This window comes from Phaethon aethereus (genome assembly GCF_964289735.1).
Source record: "Phaethon aethereus genome assembly, chromosome: 1".
In the NCBI taxonomy this organism is placed as follows: Eukaryota; Metazoa; Chordata; class Aves; order Phaethontiformes; family Phaethontidae; genus Phaethon; species Phaethon aethereus.
In genome coordinates, this window is record NC_138575.1 from 6,893,060 (window position 1) to 6,914,310 (window position 21,251).

Here is a 21,251-nt window from a genome sequence, read left to right on the forward strand (position 1 = left end):
AGCCACAGAAGTAGAGTGTTTTAGGTAAAAATCCTCTAGCTGAGTCACTCTATGTCCAGTCATTCAATGATCCAACTGTGTCATTCCTTGCTTGCATTTGTTTCATCCTGAGGTGGAATTCCTCACACTCTTGCAGTAGCACTGCTAGCGTCAAGTGCCACTGAGACTCAGCCAGCATCACCACTGAAGGAAGGCCAAAGCTGCACTCATGGATTGACTCACATCCCACTGCTGGCTCCTCCTTTGAGATGGCATGCACATTTGTGAACCTGCATCAGCAACTGGTTTGGTTAAACTGATTAAGATTAAAACTAACCCAACCAAAAAGAAGAGTATAGTCTAATTTGGATCAGCTTCCCAATGCAAACCACTCTATGGCTATACGAACACTTCTGAAGCACTAGTAAAAGGGATTTGAATTGGGATGAGACAAGATGAGCAGAAGCAGCAAAGGCAGGAGTACGTCTTTAAAGAGAAGTCATTTATGCTAGCATTAATTATCTGTGAAACCACAGCCAAAAGGCCTAACTTTAATACAAATATAATAATGTCAGTAGAGCCTGTTGAAATACAGTTAAATTTTGTCACATTAGTAGAAACTTGGCCATGGTAAATAATGAATTGAAGCTGTATGTAAGTACAGATGAGCTGCAGAATACAATAAATTATCTTGACTGCCATGGGCAGAATTTCATATTTAATGACAAGCAAAAAAAGATTTAACTCCCTGCTGTCAGACTTGGCAGCTCATTGAACAACTTGCCAAGTTCATTTTTATTTTAATTAATAAATAAAATTTACTGTTTGTCCACATTCTAGCCTTATAAGAAAAAGATCGTTCTTCTCCCCTGTCCATTCTACCTCTAAAAAACAAAAGTAATTCAAGAACAGGTAGACAGGTGTAGAAAACCTTTACTTCTATCCAGCATTTCTCAGTTAAAATCCCAACCTGGATTATAATAGTATTCCTTCAGCAATAAAATACCCACGACTACTCAACTTTCATTCATATTCACATGAACTGTAGTAACACTGGTTGTACAGAGGAACTGCTATAGTCAATAATCTGCCTTCAAGCATGAGGTCACACCAGATTATCACAATCTCATCTACCCTTTAAATATAACTATTTTTCACATCAGTTTTTCTAGGTACACTTGAATGAGAAGACTTACTTTCTACCTCCTAGATGCGGGTTGAGGAAGCTGAAGTTTTTCTTAGGGTTCTTTCAACCTAAAATACTTGACTGAGGAAAACTCTATGTATAACCAAATCACATGAACTGGAAGAATTCTTGAAGCAGCTCCAGGAGGAACAAAAACAAATGTCTGAACTCCATTTGATGGGTTGGGTTTTTTTCTTAAGTGTGAGAAAAAGCCACCTCCATCTACTCAGTCCTTCTGTGTTCCTTGTCTATGTTCAGTTTCCCTGGAAGACAACAGAGGATTAGCCTGTGAGGAAAGGTGCAGGATCAGGATCACGGAAAAAAAATTCTGATATAGGACGCTGGCAGCAAAGAGATACTGGCAAAAAGCCAGTGTTGGTTTTGGGGGTTTGTTGTGGTGGGTTTTTTTTTTTAATATTGCTGGGGAAAAAAAAAAAATCTAAGCAATCTTTGAAAGCACTACCGCTTTATTCGGTATTTTGGTTCTACCTCAGGAGTAAGAGAGAGGCAGAAGAGCCTTTTTCAGAAAAATTATCTTATTGGTTTGCATGAGAAAGCATGCATATGTTTTCATAATGTCACTTGATCAATCCAGTTATACAAAAAACACTAGTTATCATGACACTTCTTGCATACAACAACCCTTTGTGGGACTAATCCAGAGTTCAGCAAAAAGAACATAAGATTCTCCTGTGCCTGAAGAGGAATCAGGACCTCCTATCACCTGGATTGGAGGAAGAGTCACAGAAGATGCATGTTGGGCTATGATGTATGCCAAAAACTTGAAAAATTGGGCCAAGCTTAGCACAAATGAGATGTTGGTCTATGATGGTCAAGAACTTGCGCCAGAAATTCCTCAAGAACTTCCAAGCTTTGGACTGCACTCAATCAGCTCAGGTGCATGCCTGAGGAACCTCACTTGAAAGCAAACAGCAATAATATATAGCTCTGCTCTTAAGAGAGTCCAGGGCAAAAATCAAGAAGTCTATTTATAATAAAAAGCTTAGGACATTTAAATACTCTGCAATGAACACTGTGTAGCAAAAGTAGGACAATTCGAGAAGTAGTAAAGCAAATTCCTATAAGCAGAAACTGCAAAATAAAAAAAAAAAATTTTTTTTTTTTTTTAGAAATAGAGTAAAAAAACTGCTTATCACATATACAAAACAAGAGTCACTTCAGAATAAAATACAAAATTTAAAAAAACAACTAAGATATAGTAAGGAAAACGTATGTAATTCTTTCTGAAGGAAATCAGGAAGTTCAAAAAGAAACTAAAAAAGAAATTCAGGTAACCCTCAAACCTCCCATAAGAAGCAAAGTTCTCAGCCTCCTGTGCAAAGATGTTATAACAAACAGAAAAATCAAGAGACTGTGAAGAGAGTTTCCGATGCTTCACTAGTTACCTTGATTATACCCTTCCTCTACTATCACCAAAGGTAAGGAGAAAATACCATGGCTACTTGATGTGGGACGTTTATTTTATTTTCTCCATCTTGCAACTAACCAACTTAGTCCCGTCCAAAAGAAATAAATGAAAAAAAGACGGCAGATTTCTTGCCAAGTCTAAGCCTGGAATATAAGGTTCTACCAGAGCACCATCTGCAAGTGAATTCAGGCAGTAACTTCCAAAGTGTGAGCTACTACTGGCACATTTAAACATGATTATCCTTGCCTGGTCCAACATTTACATACCTTGGAGGCCCACATTTCCAGAATGAAAATTGACTTTGAAACAGAAGATAACCATAAGCTTTGTCTGAAACCTCAAAGGCTATGATAAGATATACCACCTAAAGAAATACAGGGGATTCCCGATGAGCATTATCTTCAGCTTACGGCCCAAATACTACAGTGACCAAACACGTCTCCTCTTGCAATCTGTAAAAAACTCAAACCGAAGTTTTCTCTCAAATATCTCTCTCTTGCACTAAAACACTACATGCCTTTTTAATTCTATGATTTTGATTTAGTTGTCCCATCTGCTAGAATTATTTTAATACAACAACTCTTTTTATATCCTAACATCAATGTGATGTTGCCAATTAAGCTCTGCTGTGGCCATCTGTAAAAGGAAGCAGGCGGGGAAAAGAAGTAAACATGAATATTTCTATTTCAAACAGTATTTCAGTGATGGAAGAAAGAAAATGATTAATAGATTTATACTCTATGTGGATTTCTCTAGAAGAAATAACATCTGAATTATTTCTTAAAATTCAGAAAGGTTTCAGATCTTGTGACATGTTTGGCTTTGAATTAGAATGTTTATGAAGAGAATTTTATACTGGCATGATTTAGGACTTTATCCAAAGACAGACTTTCAATCTCATAAATTGTTTAAGAAATTCAAGTCTTATAAAATAAAATAATGGCAGTCTCTTCAAAATTTCTTTACTTTCTTTACAACTTCATATTCACCTTCAAACTCACAGAGTACGTAAAGTGTTACCGCCTTGACAATAAATGGACTAGAGGCAATTTTTTCCTTTAACTGACCTGATGTTAGCTAAATATGGTAAAGGTCTAGGTTTTCCCAAAAACAAAAAAAGCAGACAAAAAGCTCTATACATTCAGCTTTCACTGTAATTGGAAGACTATGGAACACAATTACAGGGTGGGTTTTCCTTCAAAAAAAAATTAAAAAAATATGAAGAGAGTCACATTTTAAGCAGCACAATAAGATTTTCTTTAAAAGGATGGAAATGTGACACTTTATAAACCAAAGCTTACTCTTTACCTCATTGCATGTATTGGTAAGCAAGAACCTGAGACAGCTACTGAAGGATTTTCTGATGTCAGCCTCAACAGTCAAAGATTAAAGACAAAAACCATAACCACAGGACTTGCAACTGGGAGACAAGGTGGATACTCATATTCACACTGCCTAACTATTTACAGGATTTAGTCTTGTGTTTGTAAACCACCTATCACACTCTTCCGATACAGAAAATTAATTTAATTAGTGCCATGGGTCACAGCCACAATGAGAACAAACTCTGGCCTATAAAAAACAATTAGACTCAGCAACTTTGGCAGGCTGTTCAACTATCCCATTAAATCCACATCTCAACCCATGAAATGTTTAAAAGAAAGCTGTTCTTAACAATATTCTGCAGGAATTTCTTCTACAGGGATTGAATTTTCTTCTCCATAGTAGCTATGCTTACCATAGATCTTAGAAGCTTCTGTTGTTAAATCACAGATGCAGAAAGACATTCTCTTGGCTAATAACTGTTTCTAGATCTCAGCCTGAAAATAAATGTTGGGAAAATGGGAGGCCAGGGGAATCCTTTCCCCCACGACCTTGTGTACTATTTATAAAGATCATTATACAGTTAGGACATTCATTCAGTCTTAAAGAAGAAACGTTTTAAACTAGGTACAACACATGAGATACGCGACTAATACTTCGTAACATTTGTCTCCCAAGTGCAAGTTAGGCCCCTACTGAAGACTACACTCTTCCTCCACTCCCCATGTGCAGTGACCCTTCTGCAATTATCTGCTCAGTTATTTTCAGTTTCTTGTGTTCCTATTTTTCATGACAAGGGACAGAGATTTTAAAGAAAAAATATTCACACAAGTGGAGAACAATGAATTTCAGACTTCTACCCAACAAATTATATTCTAATGATAAACAGACTTTAAGGGGAAGAAGAGGATGCACCAAGGGAGCAGGATTAAAAACCTTTACCATTTACCAACAACAACTTGAAAGCACATTGGTAAACACTTCACACATCATCCCTCAGGTCTCAATGAATTCACCTCACATTCACACTGGGATTCCTAGCAACTCCTCCTTTACAAATACATTTTTCCATTTACTGAAAATAATGAAAATGAGTCGTTTCTGCAGAATACAGTCCTTCACATACACCAGATGCCTAAAGTTGCATGCTGTGAACAAAAAAAACCACCAAAACCTAATGCCTAGTCAAATGCTGTATTTATCACAGAAGTCTGTCAGCATTTTGCATCTTTTGTAAATGTTTTCTTCGGAACGTTTGAATTTTTTTTAATGTTAAGATCTTCATATTGCTTGTAAAAATGTACTACGGAGTTCTGTAAGAGCTAACATCTAATTAGCTCAGTTACTAGCAGCTTGAGAACACCATCCAATGACCCAAAATTACTGTCTTCTAACAAGGGAGAAAAGCAAAGAGAGAGAAAAAACACCCAAAGCTTTAGAACTGAGAAAATGACCATTTTCTTATGTTTTTCAAGGCTTTCCCTTCCAATTCCATTGAATCTGTGCCAATATACAAGATTTTTTAAATATTTTTGGTGTTATCTTTTTAAACCAATTATTATACCGCTTCTATAAAAATCAAGCCTGACTAGCTGGCTACACACAGAACAGACAAGTAGAACTCCTGTCTCCTTTGTTCTTCTCTGTAACTAGCAGAGCGTAAGTACACAAATCAAAAAGTGAAGAGAGAACTGAAGTCAAGTAATTCACTCTGATGAAATTATACAACTCTTGGGTGGGGATTCAACCAATCATTGCAGAATCTAAGAAAGTAATTAGGAAGTTTGGTTTTATGGAATGCATGCCTTTTTCAGAATAAGAAGATAACAGCAGAGCCCAGTTCTACCTTTATTCATTTTGTTTTCTTACAGAGGTGTTTCGTTAACTAACTCATTAGAGTTAGAGCAGACTGATGTTATGAGTGATTTAAAATAAAGATACTTGCCTATAGACACACATTACGTGTAAAGGCAGAACAGAACAATGACACAGTAACAGAGAGACACAGATGCTGTAGATCCTAAATTATTCACGACCTTTTCTATACAAAATAAAGTGGTCCTAAAATATAAATTCTAGTGAGAAAGGAATCAAATTTAAGACGTGTCTATAAATTATTTAGTTCCTTTACAAACCATATATTCAGCCTTTGCAAATAATTAAGATGTAAAAGTAAAGATAAAAAAAGTGTTTAATCAGCTCCTAATTAGATAAGTATGCCAGATACCACAAAGGATGGCACTACTTTAGTGAATAAAAACCAAACATTCAACACTTAAGAAAACAAGAAAATCATTTAACATCAATTAATTTCAAACAATAATTGAGTATTTCAAGTAATGTTTTGTATACTTCCAAGAGCCATTTTGGATTTTGAAGTTAGTTGTAACCTAGAAATAATCTAATTGTAAAACATAAACAGCAGTGCAGCTGTGTACTTTGTCTCTCTCATTTCCATAAGCACTAAAGCAGCCTATCTTTGCTCTTATTCTCATTTAGAACATTAAGACTCTAAAAACTATTCTGATGGGATTACACAAAATACGGTTGCTATTTTCACAGCCTGAGCCATCCAGACAAGAAAAACATTTTTACCGCAGAAAAATAAGGAAAAGATCTTTAAAACAACAGTAGCAGTTACAAATGCTGACATGAACTCCCTCTTCAGCATAATAAACGTCATCGGGATTCTCTCTGGGAAAGCTGCAGTTGCAAAACAATAATAATTAGGCTTAATATAGTTCAAAGCCAAATTATGGCAGCTGTACATGCCACAACAAAGAACATCTTTCAGTATCAAGTACACACTTAATGTAACTACAACCAAACTCCAAAATATTTCTGATTTACAGCACATTACTCAGAACACTGAATATACTCCAGTGCTGCTCTTACCTTTCTTAGTAGCATCTGTTCTCCGTCTTGCTGGCGACACCAGATCCTTTACAATCTGTAGCACTTGAATCATTGCTCGTTAGCAAGATCAAAGAGGCTAAACACTCCTCTAAATTTCCAACAGGTTTCATTACTACATGTTATTACATGGCTGTCTTCAGCATGCCCAAGCAAAACTGATGCAGGAACAACTCATCTACCTTCACAGAAAGATTTCTGCCTGACGACTCTAACAAGCTGGGGTGATGGATTTAAAGTGACTTCAGCACAAGGAGACAAAAAGCTGCAAGCAGTCCTAAATGTATTTCTGCAGAACATTTTAGAATTATTTACTGCAGAGAATGCATACTGATTTATCCAAATAAAGTTTAAAGGAAACATTCACAACACCAAGTAACTAAAGAAAACGCCACTTAAAATGAATGCCAACAGATGCAACATACTCCCCTAGGCTCAGTATCGAAGAAGCGTGCCTGCATCCTCTTTTAAAGTCTGTCTCAATTCATGAAATTTCATGTAATGCTTTGAGAGCGCTACCGGTTCATTGTAGAGCCAGCGTCAAACTTACTAACAGAATTATAATTAAATCTAGCTTGCTAAACCCCATCAGGCACATGCAAGCACCTTCTAAAAAGAGTCATTTGGTTCCTTTTCTCCCCCCTTGAACACACACCTCTGACACCCTTGTATGTGATGAGAATTTCTTGCACACCGGGAGGCACGGTGGAAATCCTGAGAGTATTTCAGGCGTTCTTCTCTCTCCCACTACCAGAGTCCCAGGGAACTATTTCAGCTAAGGTATTACCATCACTTCTGTCAGGTAATTTTAAGCAAATTGCAGTATGTGCCCACAATGTTTTTCATGCCATTTGGAAAACATACAAAGGCACTTCAGAAGTGCTTTCTGACAAAGCCTCTACAGAGCTAACAAAAAAAACCAAAACCCCACACATGAGAAATCGTGTTTTATACAATCGCGTTAAATAACTGTCAGCCCTGACGAGGCTCTTTGAACGCTTTAGGAAACCAAATTCCTACACAGCATTGCGGGCCTTGCCTACACAAAGAGAGCAATTTAGGAAGCCAACTACATTTTCTCAAAACCGTAACATTAAAACAAACCACAGGCCACAATCAAGGCACAGCAAGACATATTCTCTGGACTTTAGACCTTCTGTTCCTGTTGCTTAGAGTGTTAGATGGTAGGGGGGGAGAGGTTATCTCTTTCCATTTCCAGCTGCTGATCACAAGCATTTCAGATTTTAGATTTACTGGCATATTTATCCACACACGTCAGTCTCTTGAAACACACACAGCATAGGCACAACAAACCATTTCTATTATGTCAGCCTCATTTACAGCCTGCCTATTAATCCATCTCCGGCAGAAGTAATAGCAACTCAAAGTACTATCCTATTTGGTTTGGCAAAACAAAGACAAGTAAAGCCATTCTCTGTGACAAGCTGTCCGATTTCTTCTCCCACCCTCCAAATGTTCAAGTGACCATTCAATAGGAAGCTTGTAGACATACTGTGCAACTGTAACTTATCTCTTCCTGAAAAAGGATTCTTCAAACCATTAGAAACAGAACTCCCAACTTTCTATATTAAGAATAATTTCTGAAACCTGGAATTTAGGTACAGGAGTTAGACAAATTACTTTATATGCACAGAGGTAAGGAAAAGATTACTATAAATAGGTATTTCCAGAACAACTGTAGTTTCAAAACATTTCAATAAGATGTAGAATGCAGGGTTGTCTGCTGAAGTTTACCTGAAGGTCCTTTACCTAATAAACCGGTCCTCAAAATTCTGCTGTAAGAACTTTCCCACCATTATCTTGCCGTGATGTGTTCTTTTTTTATTTAGTTGGGTTATCAAACAACTTGTCTTCAAGTTAAAGATATAAACTCAAAAGGAACAGCATTACTTACAGCTATATTATATTGCACTTCTCCTCTAAAAAGCCAGCATCTAAGTTTTTGGTTCACAGAAGAACACAACTACCTTTACAGCACTACTAAACTTCTGATGGTCCTTAGATAAACATATTAAGGACGGAAAAAAAAGAAAAAAGGAGTAAGGTTTAATAAAATCTTCAGTAACAACATCCACTTAATCAACTAAAGCATGAGTATACCCTGCAGATCCTGAAACTGATCTTTAGCTGAATCAGATTATCTCATTTCTACAGCAAGGTTCTCAAGTGCTGGAATGAGAGGATGGACTGACAAAGAGTAACAGCAGGGAAGGGAGAGCAGAGGAAGAGAGAAAAGAATAGAAGGCATGCTTTGTACTTGCCTTTTGTGTAAAAACTACTTAAAGAAATGGAGCACTTCGGCAGCTAGTAATTAACACCCAGGAAAGGGTTACAGCTATTCCCGCCTGCAAAAAGGTAAGTTGCTCCTGTTTCTTCGAAACTATCCCTTGTCCTGCTAGTAACAAAGGTGACTGACTGCAAAGGACTCTTAAGATCATCTGCAGATCTAGTGGACTATGGTGAGAACACAAAACCAGTACCTACTAAAGTTTGCAGAACAGCCATTAGCAAGGCTTTCAACCCATGGTCACCAGTATCTCTCCACCAGCAGCAGGGGTATTTTAAACAGCTGAAGCCTGCTCTGAGCTTGAAAGAGACACACACAAGAACTTCAGGACTAAAAATCATTGTCACACACACCTGCCTCCCTCAACATGAAATAATCTCCAAAGATGGTATGCACAGTAGTTTCCCTCTCTCCTTCATTACGAAAATTGTCATGTAGAAAGAAATTGGAAAAAAACCGCAAAGCTTTAAAATCAATTTAGGAAAATGTAAACAAGTTTACTAAACATCCTCTGTGCAACATAAAGAAAGAAAATGGTGCAAGTCTGAAGCCGGGCCATGGTGTTCATGATAAATAACGTAACAGACAACTCAAACTTTGAAGAATTATGCAATAAGCTTTGTGGCTACTATTTCTCTTTCCTAAATCGATTTATACACCTACCAAGACAGTAATACTAAACCTCCTTTAAAACAGTGGCAATACCAAAAAGTCCCTAAGAAACAAAACACACTAACTAGCTAAACCACGTAATTTCATCTATTACTCATGAGTGATAACTTTGTTATAGTTCACTCTTATCTTTGAATCATGAAGCCCAACTGATACTTCCATACAATCTGTCACTACAGCTGCCATCTCTCGGACCATATCCTAACAAAACACAAACTGTGTGGCAAGGATATTCACCATCTGAAACCTCACAGCAATTCTGACACAGGTACACAAGGCAAGCCAAAAATAAACAGTGCCATAAATTTAGTGTAACAGTTTAAGTAGATCCTGTTTGAGAAGAAAAGTAGTGTTACATATTTTGGTGTGTATCACGTGAATTTCTGCTAAAGTTTGCTAAGCAATATGTGCTTGATCATGTTCTTGCATTTTGTTTTTCTTCCTTAACTTCAAAATTGTAGGGAATACAGAAATCATGCACACGTTATCAACCTGATGAAGTATGTTAGCATAAGAAGGAGAAGTTAAACAGGATGGGATTTTATGGATCATCGTGTGCAGCCTTTGACCTCTCCTAACCATAACAAAAAGAATGACCAGCATCCCGATTAGTCAGCTATCATCACTCAAAATAAAAATGCTTCCATTAACATAATAATAATTAACTGGTCTTTGAAAGCAGTTCTTTTTCATAATGCATATTGCCAGGAGGTAGCATATTTACAGCACAAAAGATGCTGCAAAAGTATGGCTCAGTGGGTATTTGTCTAATGACACTTGAAAAGGGCGGAGGGGTAATATAGGAGAATTTAAGTTTGAGGAAAACTTCATATTTTCTCTTTCACTCTCTTCTTATAATGTTTATATATTCATGGTATTCTTTCTAGGCTTTTAAAACAACATCAAGAACCCTCAGGGTAATCCCAGGCAGCATTGCAACTACCCAAAAAAGTGCCTGCTTGTTATGCCCTCATTTACAGAAAGAAAAATCTACAAGCTACTAAAAAAAACAAAAACAAACCACTAAAATGGCTTGAGGGCATTCATTCACATGAACAATAGGCCTGCACACATTTTATTTGAGATGCAAAGTTATTGTGACCGTTCTTTTTCCATCTCACATCAACCTGACTGTCCAGAATTCAGGCTGCATACAGATTTTTCCACCACATCGCTGCAGAAACTTGTGCAGATCTATCTTCATAATCCTACCTTGTGCTCCCCATAGCCAGAATTATTTATGTCCTTTTCCCTACCTGCTAGACTCTAAACATGGTTAAGATGCCAAGCTTTCCGGCCTGACACACCCAAAGAAACGCACAGCTCATACATAACACAACAGCCAGCAAGGTACTAGCCCAACGTCCAGCTTGTTGCTACCTATTTCAATGGAAGCAGGATCAAGCTTTAAGTCTTGCCACTATCATCTAGAAAGCAGATAAATACACACAAAACACTCCTCCTGGTCTCTCTTTAGCTCAGCAAAGAGCAAAGTCTGATGTTACAGGCAGGAGGTAAGGAGTTACAAGAGCAAGGGTGCATTTGCTCTTTGGACCCTTCTTACTATGTCTGTAAAATACAGACGGTGCTTCGATATGTTACTGTATCAGTAGGACTATTCATAACCAGGGCTGTAAAAAGTCAAGTACCAAAGTGAGGGCAGCTGTTCCTAATGACCAACTTGAATGTTTGCTTTAAAAGGTGCAGTTTCAGAAAACACATATGGCAGAACTGCTTCATCTTCCCTCCCAGCTTAGCAAAGGGGCTCCGAAAAAGATTTTCTTATCAGGAACAACGACTATTTCATAAGCATGAGAAAAGTTTTCAACAATAGATTAAAGGATTAAGGAATTATAAGTAAGGCACATCAGCCAGGAGAAGATTCTATAAATATTAAATAGAAGGAACAGCATATCTTAAAAACATTTGCATAGTGAGTTCACAGTAAAAACTGCCTGTTTCTTGCAAAAAATAAATTCAGATAAGCTCTACCTAGCAGTTAAGTCCTGGCAATACCTTAAGTATCAATAGAAAAAATTTGTTTTAAGACACTCCTCTCTGACTTTTCCTGCTGCAATTGGTCTTCATATTAATATCTCAAAATAAATAGGCATTGAGCTCTAAGACAGGCAACATATCATGATACAAATTATTACTAAAGCAGCTATAAAGTAGGTTATCTATCCTTTCTCACTAATGTTTTGAATTAATTTTCCAATCTATGAACTGAAGCCTACAGTTTTCATTAAGTTTTAAATCTACTGTAGTTGGAATAGGAGAATTCTAGAGTTTCAGATCAATAACTAACACTCCCCATAAATCACTGAAACTTTAAATTCTGATCTTCATTATTTTCTACAGATCATTTTTTGACAGTAATGCACTACACAGAACCATGAAAAAGACAAAAAAAGAAAACCTAATGCTCTCAAGAAATCGTATGTGGAATTCTGGTGGCCGTTCCTGTGAAAATGTTGATACGACTCCATTTACTATTCAAGGCATTAATTTTTCAAAGACGACTGCTTTCGGCTATGCATTTTGCAAAGCATCTGTAAAGAAAAAAAAATATCCTCACAGTCTTCTGAATGGTCCTACAGAGTCAGTAAATTCCAGCAACTGCTTAACCAAACAGAATTTGCATTCACTTAAGAATATTTTTTTTTCTTCATTTTTAGCACTTTTGCTACCATTTTCAAAGCATGCAAGTATGCCTACAGTGTTTGAAACAAACTGATTTAGATATATGAACCTCGTTTAGAAGACACCTTCTAGGGAACAGAAAGTACCTTGATACAGAGGCTGGAGAAGTAATAAATAATTGTAACAGAGAGCTATCTAAGTGAAATGCTGATTAAAGAGGATGAGAGGCATTTATTCCCATTTTTTAAAGTCTGTTTTTCTTTTCGCTTTAAACATACAAGAAAATTGTTCATTAAATTCAGGATGACGATGGTGAACTTCAATAAATGGTCAATGAAATTAATTCCCCCTGTTCCACGCAAAAACTTATAAACCCAAAAAAGAAAAATAAATGCTAAAAACAAGGAAAGGGGAAGACAGAAAAACATATTACTATGTTCAGCAGACATTATTGCACACAGTGAAAGCAACTACACATTGCAAAATCCCATCACTGCATAATATTCTTACTGTTATCCTTCTTACTCAATTCACATTATTTTCTTACCCCCTTAGCACTTGCTACAACACATTCTGCAAGTGGATCTAGATTATAAGACAACAGACAGCAACTTTCCCAGAGAACCACAACGAAACAAAGGGAACTGCCTGTGTACATCACTTTCATCATCCTTCTGGTAACAGACACCACACATTGATAGAGATCAGTATCAGAAGTTTGTGTTCAAACGTGTCTTGATGCACTCTTAAAAAAAATAAAAAAATGTATGTATAGGAGGTTTTTTTCCTCCTCATAGATGTGTTTTATATCTAATCACGTCCATGAGCAAAATAAGGGCACTGCGTAGTCTTTGCTTTACAGCAAAGTCTTTTGCTTACGTATTTCCTGTAAAACTGTACCATCAGATTTAGACATACAAGTGCATCTAAACTATACAGTTTAGGAATAGTTTAAAAGGTTTCCAGAAGCACTTATATATTTAACCTGTAAAGACTTGTCAAAAGGAATAGCTTAGGCTACAGTGCAGAGCTCCTTAGATACAAGAGAGGTACTTCATGTCTTTTGGAACTAGGTGATTGGATTGTGTTAAGCAAGCTACACACATGTTATGATTAAGAGTAACTACAGAACCACAGATTATTATTATGGATCTTCAAATTTATCCTATTTCTTTCTCCTCTCCCTGACATCCATGTCCGTCAAACAACAAAAGGACACTTTATAAGGCACACTAGCTAGTAAATAAAGTGCCAAAGTAAATGGCATTTTTCCAAAAAAAGTTGTATCTAAGCAGCCCATTTTATCACATAAACATGTGATAAAACAAGTTGTTTTTTTAAAGCAGGAGGAAGAGTGTGGTAGTACAAGACCTCATCTCAGTGAATTCACACACCCCATGGAATTTCTCAGTCTCCCTCTTTATATAGCTTTAGCTGCAAATGATAATTATTTTGAGAAAAAAGTTCCATACTAGAAGTCTCAAAAAGAAACCAAACATTTATGAAGTGGTAGTTACGACAACAGAAACGTTTTTAAATGTTTTTTCCAAAAAATATGCAGCATTTCCTGCATATGCTGCATTCCAAACAGAATAGACAGCAATTTTGCATTTCCAGGATTTGGGTCACAGCTGCAGTATTAATCAACAAATTTATCCTCCAGTGAAAGGATATTATTAAATATTCTGTCACACCTAAGCATACAGAAAGAAGCCATACTAATTAGTGACATATGTCATTAAAAGACTTTTTCTTTTTTGCAATATTAAACAAAAATTAAAGCTATTACTATCTTGCATGTGTCAATATTGATGTCAAAGTAAATTAATTGGTTTAACCTGGCAAAGATTGATAAAAGTGAATGTGTGTTCAACCCAAAGAAGAAAAAAAAAAGATTAAAAACTTTGCTTTTAATTTAAAACCTTATTTGGTTTCCTGTTGAAAAAGATATGAATGAGATTAAGAATCTTTTACTTCCTTGAAGCAAAGAAAAACTACAAAAGTCTGTGCATTGCTATTTGTTAGCATGATTAAATCCTTTACTGCACATAACATTTCTGTGTTGATATTTAATCCAAGTGAGAAAATGCAGCTGTCCACAACTACCAGGAAGAACATCAAACCTTATTAGTCCACTGCAAAATACACAGTACTTTTATTAAGATCATGTATTTGCAGGCTTATTGTACCAAATAATTATGTACCAAATGCACATACCAAATATGGTATATATGTACCAAATAATCTATGGTATGGCTTTCTCTCCAATAAACATAAAATTTTTAAAACAAGTTTTCGAATACTTTGTAATAGGTTAATCTAACTAACTAAAGAAGTGTCTATTCCCACAAATGTAGCTTACCTATTGATGAAAAACATGTTATGAAGAGACACATGCTAGGGAAGAAAGAATTTAGCACTTCAAAGTAACTGAAGGAAATTAGCCTAGAGGTCACACAGATCTGAAGGGATCCCTTCTTGGTAAGGAAGCGTACCTGGGTCTGTCTGCTTATTGCAGTTGTGTTCTAATGGGAGACACCATTAACTGTTCACTTTCAGACTTCTGCCTCCCGCTCTCCTTGTACCTTCACTCAGAAAATGCAGTCTTTTAAAACATATTTCAACTAATGTATTTAAAATCCAAGCTTACTACTTGGATAAGAAAAATCACGTTAACTGTGACTACTTAAGGTTAATGCTAGGGTTATATTTGAGATATGTATTCTGACTAAGTGGCTGTGGCTATCTTTATGGTTATCTCTGTTTTGCCTCTCTTCTTACAAATGGATTTATTAAGCAGTGCGCTTTAACTCGCATGTCACACTTGCTTCATATCCAGTCCTCTTTCCTGTAAAGCTTATACATGGCTCAGCACTAACAAAAGGAGTTCTCTTCCCTCGTCAATGCAAAAACTTGGGGGAAACACCTGGGAACCTTAGTGACACTGCTTGCAGATAAACTGTGCTAGGGCTAGACAGCATAGACAGAAAGCAGCAGTGAGAAACGAGCCTCTCTGGTTGTCTTAAAGCGAAGCTGAATAAACTATCCAACTGAAGAACATCTTACCTACCTATTACAAGAGCCAGGATAGAAGAACTGTACATGCCCTAGTGACTCGGTCCCAATTTTGGCAGACAGAAGACTATAGTACATTTACTGTTCTCCACGCTCTCTCTGTAGCTTTAGAGAATTTAAAATCATGCCAAGTTTCATCCAACAATGGCCCATGGTCCAGACAAGAAGGGACTGAACTGCATCACTCTACCCACTATTATGGTCAGGCATTTGAATCCACGATTTTAAATACCAGTGGTACTACACCAGTGCTAAAGGAACAGAAAAAGAAGTGCCATCATCCTCCATTTGCAATAGATTTATCCTTGAACTTGAACTGTTAGGTTTCACTGGACAACACACAGGTAACCTGGCTTGCTATACCACCTACTAGGACCACTGAACACATAGCATCAAGCAAAACCAGAAATTAAAGAGTTTGTTCTCCAAAAGGGATGTTCCACTTAATGACTGATACATTAAAAACAAAAACCCACACAACCACCCAAGAGCCTCACAGTGAGTTTCACATAAATATTATTTCTTTTAGTTTGTTTTAATGCATGGGGAATAAATAAATATTGAAAAGTTAGTAAAAGTGACTCATTAGCCTTTGCTCTAAAAAGAAGTACTTTCCTACCACATAGTTGAAGTAAAAAATACAGACTTTTTTGTCACTGTCACATACAGAAAAGAGTATCACAGGGGGGAAGAAGTGGGGAAGAAATAAAGAGCAAAATTGACACTTTTCAGTTTGTACCTAATCTTTTCAAGGCAAAATATAAACCTAATTTTTCCTCTCCCATCCCACAAGACCAATCCCAATGTCCTTCAAATACTCTTACAGTAATTTGATGTAACTTTGGGGGATGGAGGGGTGTAAGCTAAAAGCTTGTCTAGTTCTTACAACCAGATATAAAATAATATGAAATATAACCACTCCAAAGCATGCAAGGCAATCAGGGTCTGTAGAACACCCTGGACACAAAGTATGGCTTTAGCACAGCATCACTGCTAAGAACAGAGAGCTGCAGCTGACATGTCACTTCCAAAGTTTTGGGGAGGGCAGGGAGGGAGGGTTATATCATTACAGTGTGTGTACAACTCGGAAATAGTATCATCACAAAATAAATTCCTCATATAATGCTGTACAAAATTCTAATACAAAAAAAAAAAAGAGAAGGAAAAAGCTTTACTTGGAATGCCACAAAACACATTCTGGTGAGAGACTTACTTCCCTGTGTCTCTCAAAATTCTGGGAAGTCTAACTCCTGCTCAGAAGAGCTCTGAGTGATCCTTTCAGCACTCTACCACAGAATTAGGCAGGTTTTCAAAGAGCTTTTCAAGGGTAAAACAGAAAGGCTGCATTCAAGAATCCTCCCCTATGGCAAACCAAAGTGCTTTATTAAAACAAAGTGCCCTTTTATATCACTGATATATTGGATTAATGACTGCACTGGCCAAAAGCACTGGAGATTCTACAGCATGTTGGTATGCCTTCCATTCCAGACAATAATTACGTTACACAAAATAAACCAGGGGAAAAATGAAAAGGAAAAAAATAAAAAGAAACCACAACACACCAGCTTCTCAAAGCAGCCTGGAACACCTACCCAGCTTTCTGCTCACTTCAGAAATTTTAAGCAGGATAGGTACAGGTTTACCAATAGCCTTGAAAAAATTCCAGTGCTATCTTTTCAGTCTCCCACATAATATTAAGAATTAAAATCTCTTAATTATAGGGGGCTCTTTTGCTATGATAGATTAAACAAACCTTATAATCAGTTGATCGATAGGATATCACCTAAGTACAGTTACTTTGGTTACACAAACATCTGCAATCATCCTTTAAACACTGAAAGGACAATAAATTGGATAGTTTAAGCAAAGAGATGTTAAATTTCAACAAAACCAGAGCCAGTAATCTTGCTAGGATTCCTTGCATAACCCCATTTACGGAAACAACCCCAAGTATTTTCCATCCATGCTACAAATCAAAGAAGTTGTTGCCTATAAAAAATTGGGTAAAAAATGTCAGAGTAGTTCTTCTTCAAACACAGTTAATTTAGCTTAAAATAATCACACATCTTGTAAACCAGGTGCTTTGTTTCTTGAATATGAACATAAAGTACATAACATAAAATGAGGTTACAGCTCACATATTTTTCTTATCTGTGATAAAGTTACATTACTGAGCAGCAATAGCTTAATTCTTCCAACACAGTGGTGCATGTTATTCAATCATTTGTACAGAAAGGGAGAACAACATGACTCACAGCAGGCAAGGAAAGTCCTCTAAATACCTCACTTAACACTGCTGTTGGAAAAGTTCTTCTTCAGCCCATTTCTAATCCTTCATCTGACTCAGCTGTTGGTTTGTGAATTCTCTAATCCAATAGGAAATTATAACACCACTAGGGAGCTTAGTACTGCAGCCTCTAGAAAGTCATCCCTGCAGTAACTAGAACATTGTTCTGTGCCTGCATAGTGCCATATGCAAAGAGGGGTGCATGTGCACAAACATCTACTTTTATAGCTCTTGCTTTTCATCTGTATTTTAGCTGAGTTTCTGCATCCTTCCCCCTTTGGCATGTACTTGAACACCATCCTCAACTTATCACAGGATGAATAGGACTCCCAGAAATATGAATTGCTTACATAGTGGTGGATACTTGATACTCACTCCAGAGAACAAGGTTACAGTGTTCTTTTGATACTTACTCTTTCTGCTGCAGGAGTACCAAAGACCCACAATAAAGGCATTATTGTGCAATATTCTATATAAAGGAGTACAGAGATAGGCCCAAAGACCAAGATTTAAATTAAAAAACCTGTAACAGGAGAATATTATCATGCCAAAGGCATCTACTCCTGTATATGCCAGTTAGTCATAATAATTCAGTGGTCCTTACTGGCCATCAATCAAAACAGTGAGAGGCAGACAAATTTAGAAAGATGATTCTCCCCCTCTACGTGTTCACATATAAATAAAAGAATTGTTATGTTTATAATTTATAATATTAAATACAAACTAATTATACAGAAATATAAAATACAAATGTAACATGTAATGAATGTATAAATATATATATAAATTACCATTATAAACATATTTAAATAATCTTTGCTATTTCAGACACACACAGAATTAGAGTAAATAATTTGTAAATAATCCAACCTTAATTTTCATTGCAAACGTAACATAATAAATGTGAAGCGCAAGTGTCTAAAAAAAGAAAAAAGACATATTCAGAGCGCAGTAAATTGTATACAAAAAGACTGGTCCTCCAATAACATTCATGATGGTAACTTTCCTGCCACAACTCTCCTACCAGTTCAAAACTACAAAGTTTCCTGCCAGTGCCAACATCCTGGTTAACAAAGAGAAGTTACATTGATTTAAACGTAGGTATCATGTTGCACTAACTTATTTAGAGAAGGCCCATTAATCTGACCATCAATTTAAACCTACAGGGAGAAAGCCCAACTGAAAGAAGATAGTTTTGAAGTTCCCTTTATGGACAAAAAATTTTTTTTAAAAAACGGTTTGTAAAAAATTAGCTTTACTATACATTATTAACTAACTTAAATGAAACAGTAAATTCTACACTATACCTGTCTGTTGACAAAACCTTACAGAAAGTGAGACTACTGAACTTGAACTTATCACCTGGAAGCACATTTTTTGAATGTGATAAATACTTTTTTGGTAGCTGCAACCTCCTGCAAAGCTTAAGAAAAGAAAGTGACTTCACTTCAGTCTATGGAGATTGAGGACTGACTTTGTTCAGTTAAAAAAAGCAACAGAACAAAACTCAAAAATGTTTGTCTTCCTCTTCAATCTAGAAGTAACTTCTAAATGCAAGGAAAGCCACAACTTATTAGTTCTAAATATCCTAAAGTGATCAAAAATAAAGGAAGGATTATGGAAAAAAAAAAAATCTAAAAAGTTCATTTTAAATACAGAATATTTTCAAAAACTTTCCATTTGTGTTCTGGTATATTTAAATAGCTGTATTATCCACAAAAAAAGTCACAAGGTCTGAGAAGTTGCATTATTATGTCAATTGAATAAATAAGAAGAAATCCAACATAATAAAATGTGAATATTAAGAAAACAAGTAGGTTTCTACTAACATGCCTACACTTCCTCAATGTGATGCATCAGTTCTGTGCATGCAAAGTATATGTGTTTATATTTTATTGCAGCTAATGTACCCTCTGTATTTAGAGTACGGCTTAATTACAGCATTGGTGAGAAACTGGGTCATCGAAGATCTGATTAGTCCTCTGGAGGTGCCTCTCCTCACTTAGTATAGAGGAAGCCTAAGATTACTACATTCCTAAACAATTTAAACTATAGTTCCATACACACTTCAAGTAAGGGAAAAACAGCATTACCACCAGAAAGGACAGTCTCCACCATCGACCACTTATTCTCAGCCCTGCGCTTCTCTCCCTGCATTACAGCAGTGCCACCATTTATGCAGCTATGGAGTAAAGAGCTTAGGGAGCCCACCCAATTCAAATCAACCTCATGAATGCTCCTGCAACAAGGAAGAACGAAGGAATTCAGACAGGGAAAGAACACCACCCCCTCTATTGGCAAGGACAACATTTTAAGGGGGTCATGAAATTTTAAAGACCCTCAGCCCAGCCTTGGTTCCCTCAGGCCAGACCTTTCGAATGAAACTCAACTTCATTCAAAGTTTTTCTGCAAGTCCATACAAGTTTCTGTAACTCATTAACTCTCACCTCTGAACCTCCATTTCAAGTCAGAAAACCATCTCCAGCACACTAGATGATAGCCTCCCTCGAGTACTAGCTGCACTATACAGAGGGGAAAGTCAGATTAACTAGCAGTATATGAAGAAAATAAAAGTGAAAAGACAACACAGAAGAGTAACAGTGAAGCAAGATCATGAATGGTAAGTGCTTTTCCTGACCACTAGTTTCAGGAACCAAAGAACTGTGTATATATGTATTTTTCATGCTTCATCTCCCACTACAAAAAAAGAGTTACTACATTACTACTTTTGAGCCAAGCGCTCATGTGCCACTACAGTTACCTACAGTGGTAAATTCCCCGACAGTTTCAAGAAAAAAATAAACATAAGATAAACACTAACATTATCAATTAAGTCATTTTTATGGGGTCATTAATATACAGTGGCTTACTATTTTAAGTATTTTGTAGGTTTCATTCTTTGCCAAATATTTGAATTGCGGTGGGGGGAGGGGGTATTATTTAACTCTTACAATATTTGATGTATCCCAAGTCTTCAAACTAACGTTTTTCAAATCTGCATTACGGCTCCTTATCCCCTATGTTCTATAATTCTTTATGATTCAGATATTCAGTTTTTCCATAAAGAATTACTATTTCAAATTTCAGTAACGATTAACTTAAGACACAATAGCTTCTTCTGTATTTCTCAAGTCACGGTATTTCTAAAGACTAGAAGATAATTGTGCTGTAATATCAGAAGAACTATTTTAAAGAAAACACTTCACATACTGTATCTTCAAGCTTGTATTTCATGGCTTTCAGGGTTTCATGGTTCAAAAATAAACCAAAAACTCAGCATGTAACGTAATAACCGACATCCTTTAGCTATTCATTATTACACTTCATTATAAAGATATTTTAGCTTACTTCTGAGTTTCCCTTCCCCAGCATGCAGTTTTATGTATGAATCAGAACTTAAGACTTTTTCCTTTCTTTCAATCTCAGCTCACTGAAA

At 36.4% G+C, this 21,251-nt stretch overlaps 1 protein-coding gene across 1 annotated transcript in view; it reads right to left on the reverse strand.

The window, feature by feature from the left end:
* Window positions 1-6,885, reverse strand: part of USP6NL (USP6 N-terminal like) — a gene marked incomplete at both ends in the record, with an annotated part of 104,654 nt that extends 97,769 nt beyond the window's left edge. The window contains one exon of the mRNA XM_082009447.1: window positions 6,813-6,885. Coding sequence (XP_081865573.1) covers window positions 6,813-6,885 — 73 coding nt within the window. The remainder of the gene's footprint in view (window positions 1-6,812) is intronic.
* Window positions 6,886-21,251: the final 14,366 nt, after the last annotated feature.